Consider the following 18634-nt stretch of genomic DNA (forward strand, 5'->3'; position numbering starts at 1 on the left):
GGACAAGTTCAGAGTCCACAGCACAGCATGTGTGTGTGTGTGTGTGTGTGTGTGTGTGTGTGTGTGTGTGTGTGTGTCTCCTTCCTTCTGCAGTGCAGCAACAGAAGTACATTGTGAATAGAGCAAACTTTTGGGTTATATTATGGAATGAATACAGCCAGACAGACACCAGGGGCTCATTTATTTCCATGGTGCAGTGACTTGTATTGAACATGGTACTCTAATTCCCATCATGGAGATTTGTGGTTTTAGTGTGGTCCTGACATGCAGTACAGCAGGGAAGATATAAAAATTAGCCATTGAGGAGGAAGAGGAGCTCCAGATGGTTGGTATGTTCACTTATAAACATCAGATAAGGTGTCTGCACACATATAGTTTAATGTAGCACTCTGCACAAGTTCTGGTTAAAACCTCAACTAGAATTGAAAACAAAGGGCACATAAGTATCTACATGTTTTCAGTTTCAAACAAGAGCTGATACTCTTGATAAGTTTTCTCAACTCAGACACCCACGTATCCACAGGTAATTGTTCATACCCTTCAAGACCCGAACTGCACATGCCTCACTGTAGCTTTATGTGATGGGTATGTTCCTGTGTTTCCTGTGACCAACATGAATTCTTACCCTTCTAAGCAGTAGACCTGGTCATCTTACATGCCTTTTATCTCCTTGAATCACAGGAGCTTCAGTTTCAACGACTCACCCGAGAACTGGAAGTGGAAAGGCAGATTGTTGCCAGTCAGCTAGAAAGATGTAGGCTTGGAGCAGAGTCGCCAAGCATCGCCAGCACCAGGTACAGGGCCAGTGGCTCTATCTTTATGATTCCAAATTACATGTCTCAGTACATTATTTGCAGGACTGCAGCGACCGATCCGTTAGAATACTGTGCCTGTTCACTTCCATTCTGGACCTGACACCAAAAATGTCTATTTATTTTCCTTGTGGGAAGCTGCTGACGGTATTGATTGCCCTTCAGTCTTGTGCTGAAGTATATGATATGTAGCCAAAGAGGACTGTGGCCTTCAGACACTAGATGTCTTACATGGACATGTCACAGTTAGTGGCTAGCTGTTTGGTAAAGAGTTGGCCGGTAATTGGACAACATGGACTTTTTAAACTAACAAGTATTTCTGAGTGGTATGGTCTAGTTGTCCCTTAGAAATGCCTTCAGTTTATTTTCAGTTCTTTTCTAAAATCTGTGACACTGATGCAGACAACAATTACACTGAGATATCCAAAGTGCTCGAATATGGTAAGTACCAAAGGATCACATTCGACCTTAAAAATGGTCGAATGTAGTAATTACAAACTAAGCATTTAATTGAAAACAACATTTCATCACAATATTATTATTTAAATGGTGTCTTCTACTCCTTACAAAGATCACCACTGTGTAAATTACTAACATACTCCACGTGTTAATCATTGCTTATCAGTAGATCTGTTTCTTGAAAGTTACGTATCACTAGAAGCATACATTATTTTTAACGTTTGCATTTTTAAGCTTGGTGTATGTGACCTGTGCTCTACGACCCCAAATCACATCAGTTATCTCTAACTACTGAGTTATTCTCCTCAGTTTCTTCTGTAGCTCAGTGGAGACAACATCTTATTGGTGAATGAGATGCTGCCGCCTGTAGCTTCTCTTTTCTAGTCAGTGTTGGTGTGATGTTGAAACTCTTAGGCTTCATTGACATGAATATTTCAGCCTCAGCCTTGGCATATGTGCGCACCGGCGTGTTTAAGATGTAAAGCATTTGAATAAAGTCAATGGGATGGCGGAAGAGTGGGAAAGTAGGTGATCACATTTTTTTAAGTATCTGGGGAGTCTTTTCTTTTAACCCCCTTTTTACAACTTGTTTATTTTGGGTATGTGAGTGTGTATACATGTGAGTACTCATGTCATGGTGCACATGTGGAGGACAAAACGACCTGCAGGAATTGGTTCTCTCATTCTCCCATGTGTGTCCCAGGGGTCAAGTTCAAGCTGTTAGGCTGGTGACAGGTACCAGTGAGCCATCTTGTTAGCATAGGTAGTCTTTTATACTAAGAAAATGTATACATAAGCAAGGTGTAATAGTATAATATATATGGTATTATGTATTAACATATTACATTACTATTACTATATTGTTGTATTATATAACATATTATGGCATATATAATAGCATAGATATTATAATAGCCTCTATCATATCATACTATATATTAAAATATAGGTTATGACCTTTGGTAAACAATGAAATAATTTACCAAAGAAGGGACTATAAAAGCAAAAATTATCTGTTATTCTACTCAGTAGTTATTTTAACGGTATCAATAGTTTTAGTATTAAAAAGGAAATTCTTCAGATTCAGCAATATGATGCTATATGTTTTTTCAAAAAGGATGGGCCAGATGAATAGAAAAATAGAATTTTATATTATTAAGAAAATTAATCTAATATGTGAAGGGCTGGGCAGGATGCCTTGCCCTGGCAATAGCTGACTCAAAAAAAAAAAAAAAAAATCAGATTTATCCTGTTAAACTTCTAAAAGTAAATTTCATATCAATAATAAAAGTTGATATCTAGAGAAAATAAAAGAAACACTAAGCTTTGAGCTGGTAAAATGTTCCCATTCTGTAGGCTGCCACTTTCTCCAAATAACATGTCCTTTGCTGGGCAGAAGCCTTTCAGTTTCATGAGGTCCCGTGTATTAATTGTTGTTCTTAGTGCCTGTGCTATTAGTTTTCTGTTCAGAAAGTCTTTTCCCGTGCCCATTATTAACACTTGAAATTGTTCATTATGAACTCATGGGATAAAAGATCATAAACAGTGTTTTGGAACAACCTCAACTTAAGATAGCAATCGCTTTTCAAAGGAAGGAAGGAAGAAGTTACCAAGAACTAAACTTTGGCCAAATCTGTGAAATTGTATTTAACAGAACCATCTGGATCAAACATGACAAAATGTTAACATCAGTTGAGTGAGAATGTATTTGTTAAATGCATGGCTAGTAAACTTTCATTTTTAAAACATTAATTAATGAAGGCTATATAATCGAACAATATAATCAAATAGATTTTATTTAAAAATCTACAAAATACATATTGTGGGTAAGAGTAATAGTGCTGTCAATTGTTTTTATTTTCTGTTTTGTGTGTGTTTCATGTTTGCTTTTTCACTGCCTGCTGTCAAAGCCAGCACATCACTGGGGCTTCATTCAGTCATACAGGTAATGCTGGCCCTTGGGTGTGGGGAGCCTTATTTGGACATCCATAGAGTGCTGTGATGGTGAATGCAGAACAGAATGAGAAGGACCTGGGCAGCCAACCAGATGTGTGACACAATCTTTAGAGTTACAACTAGGACAAGGTTCTTCATTCCATGAACTTAGTCAAGTCTCATCTCAGGTCAGCCCCTCTTGTGTTCCAGATGCCCAAGCTAAATACTCACCCCTTTCCACAGCCTTGCCCAAGTTCGTCAGCGCAAGTCATTTCCCTCCAACGACTCAGCTGTTTCTCTGTGCCTGTGTTAGCTCATTGTGAAGTGCTGAGGCCCAGCCATTGCACACTAGTAGCTTAGCAGCCCATTTCCCACCCTGATGCTCATTAAATGCATAATGGACCTTCCTGAGGAACAGCAGCTTTGGAGTTCATCAGAGGATGCTTTGCAAGTTTCTCTCCTGGTGTCCTTGGTGTCTGCAGCCTCCTGGTTTGCTCAAAGGACAGTGTAGTAGAATCCCTGCTCAGAACCAGGAAGCTTTCCTTTGGGACCTTTTCCCCATTTTTGTGTGAAATGAGTTTAATCAGGAAAATGAGCATTTTATAACCAGTTATCTTCCTTAAGATTTTTATTTCTCAGTAATGATAAGGTAATCTGTAAAACTGTCTTGACGTTTTGTCTTCTAAAGATGCAGCAGATAGATAGATAGATAGATAGATAGATAGATAGATAGATAGATAAAATAAGGGTGTATTTTATTGACTTTTCAGTTGCCCACAGTTTTTGCCATTTCTGTCCCCCCTCTGTGAATAGACAGGAGGTGGCACAGTGAGGTCCTAACTAGGGACACTGTTCTAACAGTGACAGCTCAGTCCCCACACTTGAGCCTCACCTCCTGTGTGCCCCATGGAGAATTTCAGGACAATTGCATGTGAAATTGCTCTGATTTTCCATTAATCACCCCAGAAGTGTTCCAAACAAGGCAGTGAAAAGCTAATTTGATGATTTTCCATCTGTTTTATTTTCTGGCATTCTAACATATATAAATTAGCAGTATTGATACACTTATAAGGCTCCTGATGTGGACTTGATGGTGTCTGTATGCAAAGATGATGTACAAGACTAAACATCATAACTACAACCTTAAAAAGCCCTGAAAGTGGGTGAAGGTACACTGTAACTGGTTTAGTTAATATTTTATCTCATCCAAATGCATCTGAAAATACAAAAACTAAAAATAAAATGTGAGGATTAGGGGAAAGGGGAAGTAAAATTTAGAAAGATTAAGATGGAGCCAAGATTAAAATAGAACAACAAGCAAAAAATGTATATGTAGCATATTATGCAATGCTGAAGCTGAAAGCCAGTTTTTCCATGAGCATCCTAGCAGCCAGGTTGGAGACAGAAGCGGCCCTAATGTAAGTGTGTGCACAATGGAAACAAACATCTCTAATTAGTGTCACAATGTTAGTGTATAAGAGGGAAATGAACCTGGCTGCTCAGGAGGATCCTCCCATCCTGGGTACCAAGACTTCAGTGGTTTCTCCTTTGCGGTCACATCAGGAAAACACTGTTGACCCTCTGGTCTCTGCCAACAAATTTCACAAACAAGCTCATAAGGCTATTTCTCATTGCTAAATGGAATATAGAGAGATGAAATGGCACTGTTGCCAAAAGTAATTCCCCTGGGAGCCAATTCTGACATCTAGCTTGGCTCAGGGTGATACTTAGCACATGTAGATAGATGAATTGCTTTCAGGTCCACTAAGCAGGCAGCCTACCATGACTATTTCTGTCTACGTAGTTTTTTAGAGCCATGGATGGTGAGAGATGCTGAGATGTGAGGTGTCCTGTGTTGCAGTTCACTGCACAGGTGTGTTATATGTACATTAGTGACAGAAATGGCTCCCAGGAAACACTACACTATGCACAGCACGGCATGCCATAAGAAAGCCTCATAGCACACAGGAGTCACACAGAGAAATGTGTAACCAGAAGTTTTTCAGTCCCACCAGCCCCACAGTTCCACAGCCATTTATAAAATAATTACTCAGAGGCTTATATTAATTATAAACTGTATGACCTATGGCTTCAGCTTCTTGATAGCTAGCTCTTTCATCTTAAATTAACCCATTCCTATTAATATATATGTTGCCACATGGCCGAGGCATTACAAGTCTGCTGGCATCTTGTTGCTCCTTTTGTGACTGTCAGATCTGTCTCAACTCCACCCTTCTCTCTGTATCTCTATTTGGATTTTCCACCTGCCTGTAAGCTTTCTTGCCATAGGCCAAAACGGCTTTATTATCCAACGGGAGCCACGCATATTCACAGCACACAGAAAGACATCTCACAGCCCCATTTCTGTCCAATCAAAAAGAAAGGTTTTTAACTTTAACATAGTAACATTATATATAACAAAATAGTTATCAAGCAAGAATTATAGTTACAATATCTAGTCTATTTGTATTTGGCAAAATTAAAGAAAATATTCTATTATCTATCCTATTTTTTGTGAGTCTAAATTTTATATCTAATTTATCTTTTATCATGACTAAGGGAAACTATAATTATAACTGTCTAGTCTTCTCCTATATCAAAGACCCCAGGAAGATGCAATATTACCTAAGTAAACAGGAAGTGCATGGCAAGCAACTTCCATAATTCTAGAAATGACAGAGACATATGGCTACCTGGACAGTCATCTAAAGTTCCTCTGTAACATTGGAATATCTATCTTCAGCCTTCGGTCTTAGAGTCTCTGGCATAGCTTTCAGTGAAGCAGGAAATTTTAAGGACTGTTTGCCCATTCTGGCAGAGTTAATCAGTCACTACTCCCTGTGCCCTGTAGAATGTTTGGCAGTTTCTTCTGTGAAGCAGGAACCCGAAGGATCATCTTGCCTTGCAAAGTTCAGTGGTCACCTTCCTATGGGTTCTGCATGTCCAGTTTTTACAACATACTGTCAAGTAGCCCAGGCAAAAGCAGTTTCTTACCCAAATGGCTAACTTTTGTCATATAAAGCTAACTCCATATGGAGTTTCTTTGATGACCATTATCTTCTCTGAAGTAGATTGGCTCTGCCAGAAAAGTCTAAGTTCTTAAAACATTTTAAATACCATATTCTGTAGGTCTTTGAAGTGTTTGAATATTACCTATCTAATTGAAATATATCTATATATACCTAGAAAACTTAACTAATATGACTATAAGTTTGATTATCACAGATATCTAATTATTAATTTGTATTTAATTATACATTACAATTTTAAATGATTTGCATAAACATAATACCTTAAATAAGAGTAGAAATATATATACAGTATAACAAAATTAACTTTAAATTTGTATCAATAAGCTAAAATCCATAGCATTGTAAAACATTTCAAACAAGTTGTTACTCTTTAAAAGTAGATTCAATAATCTACCCCTTCATCCTATCATATCTATATCCCCTTTTCTTCTTTGAAAAGAGATTGCATTTATAATCAACCTGCTTTAAATAAAAATATTCATAAATAATATTTTCAGAATTTGAGCATAGCTTCCTATACTACTTCCTGCTGATTGGGGTGCTGGCAATCTTATGGGGATCCTGAGAAAATTAAGAATTATAGTTAAATCTTGGCTGTAGTGGTCTGTGAGGCTATATCCTCTCAGCCAGTTGCTTTGAAGCTGCTTTAGATGTTGGATCATCTAGGCCATGGCTGTCATCAGAGACCTTTCGGGGGTCTTGGTTGATCAAGCCATATTAGCCTGGAAGCAATCCACAGGTTCTCATCTTCTGTGGTAACAAAAGCAGAACCTCTTTTTTAAAGCAATGTATCCTTAGACATAAATTTTGAAGCCAAGATACCTTTAAAATATGCATATTGGTTTAACTTAGTAGCCCCTACAATCAAGTCTTTCTGTAGTTAAAAATCCCAAAAACAATATAATAATATGCAGTATCCAGATTATTGGTGTAATTTCCATCCTTATGTGGCTTAACTTTCATATTATTTTTACTGTCTCTTTAAAGACTTTATTTTTTAAAACTATCTATGCCCCACATTGGACACCAGGAAAAGCAAGAAATCCACAGAAATCTGCTTAAGGAGTATTAGGGAAATTATTAGGAAATTTATTAGCAAATACCACTACATTTCCACCCGTGACCTTGGGCTATATGGCCCAAAGGAGGCACTGCTTCTTGCCCTCATATGTGACCTCTTAAAAAGAATGGGAGGGTCAAGAGGCCCCTTCTCCCTAGTTCCTGCTTCCTGGCGTGAGTGGACTGCCAGGTACATTTGCTCCCAGTCAGAACAGAGGATGACTTCAGCTGTTTACTCGGTTCTATATTGATGAATGTATTTCCTCAATTTATACCCTAATAAATTCCCTAGTACTCCCTATACAGCCTACCTGGATTTCTCACTTAACTTGACGCCCTCATGGACCGGCTACCCCCACAGATCTTATCCATGCGGAGAATCCTATAACCCCTGCCTGCTAGCAGAAATGTGTCCTGTAAAACTTCACTTCCAGATTTTGACAAACATGGGATTTAGTCGACTTCTTGTGACTCATCAGTGGAGGATTGTGCTCACATTAGCTAAGATTAGGTTTAGCTGGCTAAGGTAACAGTAGAAACTGCCACCTGGACTCTGTGCCTATTTACTCACTGGAACCTGCCCTCCTTTGTTCCCAAGAGCTTGGAAAGGAGTGGAGGGAACTGGGTAACAGAGACCATATTCTCATTCTGTATTTTATTGACTGGAGTCAAATAATGATCACCTTAGACAATTTGTAAAGTGCAAGGGAAAAAAAAGAGAAAAATCCATAATTTTGCCACTCAGAGATAACTACTATATTTTAAAGTCAGGTGTATTGAAGTATAAATCGCAGCAAATCCACCCCTTTGTAGTACAGCTTTAAGGTTTCTAGCTGGCCCAATTGGCATAGAATTATATGGCCACCTCCACAATCCACCGAGAGTATTTTCATCATCCTCCCCAAAATGAGACAACTACTTTTAAAACCTTGCTACATTTCTTCCTCTTCAATTTTTTTCTTTAAATGAAAGTGTTTCCCATGAGTAACTTTTCATTATATTCTTCAAGTTGCACTCTGGTATGCCAGGCTTATTATTTGAACAACTTTTAATGGCCCCCAGTTGTCCAAAAAATCCCAGGGAAGCGATAGCTTAGAGCTCAGTGATGCTCATTTGGCAGCAGATTGAGATTCCTGCAGCCTTCCAGTGGCAGGTGACAGTGAGGGAAAGCTGGCCAGGGGAAATCCTACCTACCCGCTGTAGAAAGCAGCCTTCAGGTGCACAAGGAATGCCTGTATTTCCATCTCATCCAAGCAAGGACATCACACTTGTTGCTTGTCTCACTGGGTCACGAAACTGGACAAGAATAGAAAACAGAATTAGGCTAGAAGTCATCCATTGAACTTGCAAGCTTAGAATCCTTGAGACTTTCTAATTTGTGGTGCAGGATTTGAAAACTGTTCCTGGTAACAGACATGAGATACTGTTCTGTTGCCCAGAAACTCACCTTAACTGCTCGTCTTTGTTTCGCAGTTACTTCTAGATAAGTTCTTGTCAAAGTGTGTTTCTTTGCAAGCTATAGATTTGTTTCTTATACTCTGTCTTATAAATAACATTTTCATTTAAGAAGATAAAAGTACTCAATTTACATCACTATTGAAGTAAAAAGAGGCTGATAGTTGCAGACTACTGATTTTTATTTTCTCACGTGATAGTCAAATGCACTAATCTATTTGGAAGCACAGTGCCCTTTACTGGCGGCGGCTGCTGTCTTAAAGCTTGCAGACAGAAAAACTTATCCTTACAACTGCCGAAAGAAAAGGGGGTGTCGGTGCCAGTGTTGACATTACTAACATTACACTTGCCCCAAGATTCTCTCTCGTCTTAGTTTAAAGCCCCAGTCAAGTAGAACTCTTGATGGTTTCACAAAAGATTGTGCAGCCTTGACTGTCTTCTTATTGCCACTCAGGAGAAGAACTGTTTGCTTTTAATGAAAAGAGATGATTCTCCGCGGCCATGGAACCCCTGGAAAAGTTTCATGGTTTTGCATTTTATAGGGTCATCAGGGATGCCCATCAGGCTTCCGTTGATAGCACTAAAAATTCTGAAAGTGTTTTGAAACTGACAGTACCGGAAAGGTTTCTAGGTGGTTCAGATCTTTTTCAGTGAATATTTTTTTTAAATCATTGTAAAATAAACTGCCTCAAATAATGCCTTCTTTCAAATGAAGAGTCTTTGAAAAGATTGTCTGTTCCTTGACATTTATTACTCAATTTACCACTTTGAGAAGACATTTCATAGAGTTCTGTCCCCTTGACATTCAGTGCTTTTACCTTCAAAACTTGAGGGATTTTTATTTTGTTGCTAGATGGTTGTTTTAATGAGATAATTTCATATAACCTTCAAATTCATACTTTCAAAGTACACAGATCAGTAGGTTTGGTACATTCATGAAGGTGTTCACCCATTAGTGTTACAGCCCTGCTCTTTCCTTCTCTCATGCTGGGAGCTCTTTCCTGTTGCTGTGACTGTGTTCTGTATATTTAATATATAATGCTATACATTCGGACCTTTGTATCCGGCATCTTCACTTAATGTGTTGAAGGTTCATCCATTTTGTATATAGCTTGCCTTTTTATTTCCAAGTAATATTGCATTATGCATATATACCACATCTTCCTTGTCATTCATTATTGGCTATTGTGAAGAGCACTGCCTTTGATTTTTAGGGGGAAGCCCAAGGTGTTTACTTCAGCTTTCCTTGCGTTAGGGTACTGGTGAGCCCAAGGGGATTCCTCTGGGTCTGTCTGTCCATCCTCCCACTCCCTCAGGTTGCTGGACTTCTTTCCCTCACTGCTCTCTGTTACTGCTGACCTCCTTCATTGCTGAGCTCCGCATCTGTGCACAGTAGGTCAAGCTGTTTCAGCGCCGCTATTCTTATTACAGTGCATTTCCTTCTGTCCTGTTAGATCTGGTCACTGGTGCCTCTCTTAATGGTCAAAGGTCGAAGCTCCCTGATTTCATTTCTAATTCAGACTAAATGAAGAACAAACTCCTTAATATTTGAATGTAATTCAGAAACACTCTTTGGGATTTCCACAGTGAATATTTATCATGTAGACACTCTTCAGAGGAAATTTAGTGACACTGAATTTTTATGGCAGAACTTCTGTTATAAACAATGGAGAATTCTACATCAGAAGGGTAGAAAATGAGTCTGGCTGGTCTGGCTGGCCTCAGCCTTTCAGAAATCATTTTTCTAGGGCAGTTAGCTCAACACCATTTTTCCAGGAGGCATTTTTAATTACTACCTCTCTGCCACACAAGCCACAAGTGAATTTATCTAGGGCACAGATATCTATGTGACGGCTGTTGCACACATTTGATTTAAACTTAGACCATGGGACTCTAGGGCACAAGCCCAAGGGTATGCAGGCAGTATTCCTAGACACCCATCTTAACTAAGAACACAACCAAGTGTTATCGGACTTGTTAGCCAAATAGTTTTCTTATGAAGTAGAATCTGTTATGAATCTAGAACATTATACAGCAAAGCCTTTTAGTCAGTGTGTAACTATTCTAAAATGAATTTACCATCACTGACACTGAGCATTTAAAAATGTTAAGTGGGTGATGTAGCTGGAGGAACCACAAATACAGATTGTTTATAGTTAGCATCAAAGTTTCAGATTATTCTAATACTGTTCTAGTATCTTTGATTAAATGTGGAAGCAGCCCAGCTGTATTAATTTTTTCTAATTAATGAAGAGGAAAATACCTGTTAAAAATTCAGAAACCTATGCATGTAAAATATATGTACCATGCTATTATCTAAATTAAGAAACTGTTTTAATTAAGATAACATTATTTCATTTTCTGCAATTTTCATAATTCATATTCTATAATTACTAGCCCTAAATTATTTAACATTAATGAGTTATTGAACCAAACTAAGAATTACATTGTTAGCATTCCCTCTTAATCATTAGGGTGTTTTTTTAAAAGCTATATGTATATTTTTAAAGTATGTTCAAACAGACTACAAAATAGAGACTATAGGATATCAGGGTACTTATTTACAAAAGAACTGTTTTTACTTTTGACATAAGAGTTAGTAGTTAGTTCACCATATTGGAAGCACTATAGTACTCTAAATCCTCTCTGTTGTCTTTTGGCCTTCACTGTGAAGCTATCTGTATTTGTAATATTTAAGAAGTGCTGACAGCCCCAGATCTAGAGTGTGATGTGGCAAATGTGAATATTTATACTTAGAATTCAAAATTACTGAGCATTTTTTATATTGACTTCCATTTTTTATATACAAGAACAAATAGTAAACACAGCCAGTTTCCTTTGCCCACTCTTTTCCCTATAGCTAGCCACTGGTGTGTAGTCTTCTAATGTACTTTGTGTACTTTTTTGGTTTTTCAAGACAGGATTTCTCTGTGTAGCTTTTGAGGCCTGTCCTGGAACTCACTCTGTAGACCAGGCTGATCTCAAACTCACATAGATTCACCTGCCTCTGCCTCCTGAGTGCTGGCTTTGTGTACTTTTATATTAAATATACTTCATATTCACATACGGACATGTGAATTTCCTGTTGCTTTTTAAATATGCACGTTTAGGGGGCTGGAAAGATGGTTCAGTGGTTCAGAGCATTGGCTACTCATCCAGAAGACCCAGGTTCAATTCCCAGTACCCACATGGTGACTCACACCCTCCGTTACTTCATTTCCTTGGGATCCAAAACACCTTCTGACTTCCTTAGGCACCGTGTAGTACCCAGACACACATGCAGCCAAAACACTCACACACATCAAATTAACTAATATATACAAATAGTATATTCTATGTAATTCTGCATTTGCCTTTTCTTCCTGAGATGTATCCACACTGTTACATGTAGATTTATTTTTTTATACTGCTATATCACAGTATTAAGCTGTTCATGTCTTTTTTAACTGAACATTTCTTTTTAATTTGTTTTATCTTTAACATATAATATATGCCATATGTTTGTATGTTCCAGAGATGATCCAGTTAGACTAACTGGTATGTCACCTTAGGCACACACCATTTCTTTGGGGAGCTATCTTCTCTACTAGCCGTTTAGATGTGCAGTTAGTTATTGTCAGCCAGAGTGGTCACTCTCTTATCCACTGCACCCCACATCTGTACACTGCTCTGTGTACTACCCTGCCCCACACTTTTTCTTACTTTTTGATAAACTTTAGCTTTGAGACATAAGTGAAAGCATGATGTGTTTGTCTCTGTTCCTCTGCCTTAGTTTACTTAACATAACCACCTCCAGAACCAAAGTCCTCTCTGCCCTGAGCATGTGTGAATGTGTCTTGTGTTCCACATGTTTGAGACTCTAGAACACACACTCTTAGAAGTGCCATGTTTACATTTGTGTATTTATGTTGTGTGTGGAGTGGTGCGTGCATGCATGTTCAGGCACAACTTTCCCACATGCAAGGACAACTTTCAGGAGTCAGCTCTCTCCCTCTGCTCTGTGCACTGCAGTAACTGAACCTGAGTCTTCGGGCTGGCAGCCACACTTTTTTACTCCCAGAGTCTTCTGGCTAGCCCAAATATATTTTCAAAAGCCGTTTCCTATACTCCTAAAGTTTGTATTCCCACTTTATTTGGAATTGATGTATGTGTGTGTGCAGTAGGCAGAGGAAGACCTCAGATATCCTGCATCTCTTATGATTGTCTCACAATGGAGCTAGCCTGACACAACAAATCAGTGTGTCTCTCCCCAGACATTTCCACTCTAGTAGGGCAATCACTGGATAACACTATGCAAGTACCGTGGTGCTTGGAATGGCTGCAGATACTGTGTTCTTAGTGCAAGCTCTGTGTTCAACAGAGTACACTGGCTACCCAGGCTCTATCCTTGCTTATTCTGTCCCTGGGTTTGAAAAGTGTTTGTTTATAGTAATACAGTAGAAAAGAGAATAGCCATTGAGCTGCTCTTAAAGATGGGATGGACAGTTGCATTAGGAGATAGTTGTACTCATTATCTTACTATTATTGCTCAGTAGAGTGATTTCTGCTTTGGTTTGATTTGGTTTTCATTATTATCGCACACCTGACTAACATTAAGATGCCATTTCCCCCTAACAATAGTATTTTCCACAGGGATACCAATAAGTAGTTGGGGAAGACTTAAGCCCCCTCTCTACCTCCACCACTTCCTACTTGAGTATTGTATAGCTGCCCTCGATATAGGAGGAAAGCCATTAAACCCCCAGCCTCCATCACTGTGCTTGCCCACCTGAAACTGTGGCGGCCATTGTTGCTTCTGCTAGTTAATCACAGCTGTGGTGCAGGAAGCCGGGCAAACACCAGCTCAGAAATGCTAGGAGACAGCCTTGAAAAACAGTACTTTCACTAGTGCGGCTGATTGTTACAGGGAGAAAACGTTAGCATACCTTCATTGAATCACTGTCATCTTCAGGAGCTGAAAGATGGTCACCGCCGTTAAACTTACCAGTCAGAGCAGAGTGCTGTGTGTGGCAAGCTGTTTCCTTGGACCTTCAGAGAACTGCTCAATGTTGCTCTAATGCAATGATATTTGGAAAAGAAAATGGGAAGTCTGAGTGTCTTCCTAAAAGTGAGGGCCATCCATTAGCGCATCTTCAGCAGTTAATCAATTTGCCGTAAAGATGAACATGGCATGCCAGCCTGGGTAGAAGAAACAACCCTGATCCATTTGCCAGCTCTCTAATGTCTGAATTGTTCCTATAGCTGTCCCCCCCAGGGCTTCACAATCTACTTAATAACAAATCAATTTGATCTGGTTTTGCATAGATTTTTTTTCTATCCCAGGCTTGTGTCCCTCTGCAATTAAACAGGGAGAAAAATGCTCCAAAATGGAAGGGAAGAAAAGCCTTAGGCTACAGATTTTCATAGCTAAAAGTCTTGTATTGAATAGTTGCACATGTTAACATCCACCAAAAGCTTTGGTACAACTTTTGGTTTGCATGGGTAGGTGGCTCGTAATCCAACCAAAACTATCTTTCGGGATGAGGTGTGTGGGTACCCTGCAGCCTTTTTTCTAAGTTGAAATACAAGCAGTATCTAGTGTTTTGGGATCCTATGATCATTGCTACATCCTAGGTCAATTATTTATTGATCCCAACTTTAGTTGTATTAATAGTAATTATGCTATTGGAGCCACAGCAAATTCAAGTTAATTTTCCAAGCGTGATACCAGAGCTGCTCCACAAGAGAAACAGAATGTAGAGTGTGTCTGCTTCCAGAACAGCACTCATGTTATGATACTTCAGTCAGAAGATCTTTGAGTAGGATATGAAAGGGTTTCATATTGTATGTCTTCTAAATGTAAATACAAAGGCAGGTTTTGGTTTTTTTTTTTTTAAAGAGTGGTACGTTCAGAGTAAGTCTGCATGTTAGAATCTTTTGTGATTCTTCTCAACCACAGACAAAGTAAGGAATTTAATGATCATCAAGAGCTGCTGAAGCTCTCAGCAGAGAGATGGCGGATTTCTCAGTGAACTAGTGAGTGTGAGAACACTAAGGTCACATTTCGTCATCTCTACCGTCAAAGGGCAAACTGCTAAAAGTCTGGAATTGATGGTCCAGTGTGACATATTCTAAAGAACAGAATAGTCATCATGGTGTCTGCTTGCCAAAAATTGCTCCAGCATCTACATGTAAATGCCAATCTGGGAAATCCAGGAGACAGAAGAGCATGGTAAATGGCACTAGGCTGGTGAGCTAATTAGATTCAGACTGTCAGGAATTCTACAAATTGAGTGAAATCATTTCAAACAGAACAGCAGTTTTAGAGACAAAGCAACCAGTTGCTTGCCAGAAGCCACACCTTAAAGAAAACTGACTCTCCCTTGCCCAGAAACCACCAGCTGTCCATAGCTTCTCAACCAGGGGTGGGGACTCAGAAGTCCCACTACCATCCATGCTGCCAAGTTGACAGGCTTGATTTTTTGCAAGCAACCACAGCTGCTGTGAGTTCATGAGTGCAGCAGACCTGTCACATGCAGAAGACTTTCTTTTGCTGCGGTCCTCCTTGACCTCTGGCTCTTACAGTACTTCTGCCCCCTCTGAGATCTGCGATGGTCCCTGGGACCTGAGGGGTGGGGATGTGATACAGGCACCTCATTCGTGAGTAAACACCCCATAGATGCCTTTTCTGTACAGACTGACCAGTTGTAAGTTTCTGCATTAATCACCATCCACTGCACAGAGAAACTTTTCTGATGCAGTGTGAGAGCTGCACTAATCTGTGGGTAGAGAGTTTAGAAGAGTTTGATGCAGGTCCATTTAACAAAATAATAATAGCAGGTTCACACCTGGGACCTGTGAGCTCCCAGTCTTGGCCGGATTTACAATACAAGACATTTGTTTCCTCCTGTGGAACTGGCCCTGAATTCTGTTAGAAAGTTGTTGGCTGCCCTGTAACATTCCTGCCACTATTGTACCCAGGAGTGTATCTTGCCATACTTATCATTATTGTAGCTCACCAGGTTTACAGCTGGGTATGGCTGTTAATGACATCTCCCATTGCATCCCGCCAGCAACCTGAATGACACCTCTGGTGCTATGAAAGTCAACCAACACAGAAGAGGCTTCCAGATCATTACCAGCTTGATTTGTCCATGCCTTGTGACCAAAGTTGGGTTCTCAGCGACAGGGCCTTCCCATCCAGTTCTCCTGGGGACCCCGAGTGACCGCATAACCGGTACTTTTTGGGGCTCTCTAGGACACTCTGATCTCCAACAAAGGCAGCATCCAACACCTGGAACTGATTTTCAATGTGGTTGTCCCTGTGTAGGGCAACTCCCGTCTTTTATGTGTGTGTGTGTACATGTGTGTAGCTTGTAAAGTAGTAGGTTTCTATGGCTTTTTCAAACCTCTGTATTGTTAATTGTTCCTCCACCCCTTTCTCCACACTACCCTCCCATCCACCTTGTTCTTCCCAATTTCCTTCCCTGTTCTTCTTTTCCTCTCACCTATGTTCTAATAATATATTGCATTTTTATAAAATTGGTATAGTTTTATATATATATTACAAATTGCAATTTCCTAAAATTCCTAAGATTTCATAGTCAGAATTTAAATTATTCTCAAAGTTTGAAGACAGTCAGCTCTCTCCTTCCACCATGTAGGTCCTGGGAATCAAACTCCAGTCATCAGGCTTGACAGCAAGTGCCTTTACCTGGCAGTCTTTCCAGCCCTGATATTTAAATTGTATAGATTATAATTTACACTTTGCTCCATGTCTTCCATAAGCTTTCCCTATGGATCTTGTTGACTTACAGTGGCCATGAATGGTCAAGGGAAAAGATTAAGCTGCTCAGCTCTCTGATGGATTCACATCAGAGGTGTAAAACATTCTTGACCATGCACTCCTCATGTCTGTTCTTTGGAAGGGGCTGGCCACCTGAGGGGGTGTTTACAGGTCAACTCTCTTTTGAGAAAGACCCTTATGACCCATTCTCATGTCCCCTACCCCTGCCACCACCCCATTTGGTAGCTGGAAATCCTATGCATGTATATGAGAAGCAGTGGTAAGTAGAGAAGAGAAAGTGGCCAGGTGGATTTGAGACTGTGGGATGAACCAGGGGCTTTAAGTATTCGGCCCCTCGTCTGGGTTTTAGATGCTGCTGTGTAGAGCAGCAGTGGCTGGATATTGACTGTCTCCAGGCTCTGTTCTTTCCCCAGACAGTTATTGATGATGCTAGTTCTGTCTTCCTCCCACATGTGAATTCATTCCTCCCTCAGCACAAAAAGAGCTTCTTATGTCCCTGGTCTATAAATCAAGAGTTGAGAACGTGATTACAGCGAGAAACTGGAGCACAGTAGAAATTTTAAAAATATTCTGTGCTCTTCTTTCTTTTCATAACTGGAACAAAATTTCTTTTATAAGTTAAAGAACCTTCACTCTTCATAAAGATAAAATTATTGGTCTGGCTAATCAGTAGGAAGAAATTATTTTTATCTCTGCAGCCTACCAAGCACTGAAGTTAGAGATGTGCACCACCATATCTGACCCAGTCATTTACTGTTGACTGTCTAAACTGCTAAATTATTAGCAAAACAAATGCTTCATTTAAAATGCAGACTTGAATTCTTTTTAAAAATGAATTTTTAGAAGCTGAGGCTATGACTATCATTAAAATGTTTGCAGTGCAAATGTGAGGCCCCATGTTTAGATCCCCAGAGTGTTACAGTACACGTTTGTAATCCCAGCATTGCGAAGGGAGACGGAGGGTCTTAGGGATGTGCTGGCCAGCCAGGGTAGTTGGATCAGTAAGAAGCCTTGTCCCAAAAAGTGAGATTGAGAACAGTAGAGGGAGACACCAGACATCAACCTCTAGCCTTTGTACATGTGTGTGTACATACACACACACACACATACACACACACACACACACACGTACACAAACCACACACCAATAATATATATACAATTGAAGGAATAATTGTCTCATAGAATAAATTTTTACATTAAGTAGATTTTCCAATGAATTTTTTTTCTTTATTATTATTACATGTATGTATAATGTGTAGGATAGGCACACATGCTATGACACACATTTGAATATCAAAAAGCAGCTTTCTTTCTGCCACCTTTTGTGGTTCTGGGACTAGTGCTCGGGTTGATAGGTTTGCCCACGTGTCCCAACCTATTAAGCAAAAAATGTTCAGCCCTCCCGAACATTCTAAATGCTAAAGACTATATAAAATGAAGTTGTCTGCATCAAACAAGGCTTTCTGTTGATAAATTAGAAGGTTTATAGATATCAGTGCTTTTCTTAGATCTCTACAGCTTAGTCCTGAATTGCTCTTGTATTTATCTCATGCAGAGAAGTAGAAATGTTCTCTTCCTTCCTTTTTTAAAAAATTCTTTTCCCGCTCCCTACCATTGCCACTTTCATTTAAACTTGTGAGGTTGGGATTGTCTTGACTCCAAGAGAAAAGGCCTGTTTTTGTGAACACTGACCATTTTCACCTGGACCTTAGTTTTTTCCCTGTGTCCTCGTCTTTGGGGCGTTGAACAGATCAGAAGTGGGGATCAACAGCATTTTTCAGACCATAAACACACATAATGCCCATCGACCTGCCCATTCCTAAGCTGAATTTTTGCCTAAATTCTTACACCTTTGCCTGAATAGGACCTTGGGCTATGGCTGAATCCATTGCAGGAAAGTCCAGCCCTGTGTTAACCTCCTTCCTATTTTCCTTCCGTTGGCTTGTGTTTCAAATGTTAGCTGGGATGTTAGGAAACCCTCCTTCCCTCTGGATTTCTCAGACTAATCAGGACACCTGTTGTGGGGTGGGCCTCAGCAGAAGTCTGACTTCCTGTGTAATTTATGGGGATGCCACAGGGGACTGTTTGTCTCC

General features: G+C 39.7%; 1 protein-coding gene across 25 annotated transcripts in view; it reads left to right on the top strand.

The window, feature by feature from the left end:
- Pkp4 (plakophilin 4) overlaps nt 1-18634 on the top strand; it is a 224988-nt gene that overhangs the window by 128837 nt on the left and 77517 nt on the right. For all 25 annotated transcript variants that reach the window (XM_036184716.1, XM_036184718.1, XM_036184723.1 and 22 more), the window contains one exon: nt 682-794. Coding sequence is in view for 17 of the 25 variants with exons in the window: in XM_036184700.1 (XP_036040593.1) it covers nt 682-794 (113 nt within the window). In the remaining 8 variants the exon portion in view is untranslated. The remainder of the gene's footprint in view (nt 1-681; nt 795-18634) is intronic.

The sequence above is a fragment of the Onychomys torridus genome, chromosome 4 (assembly GCF_903995425.1).
Source record: "Onychomys torridus chromosome 4, mOncTor1.1, whole genome shotgun sequence".
Lineage (NCBI taxonomy): Eukaryota > Metazoa > Chordata > Mammalia > Rodentia > Cricetidae > Onychomys > Onychomys torridus.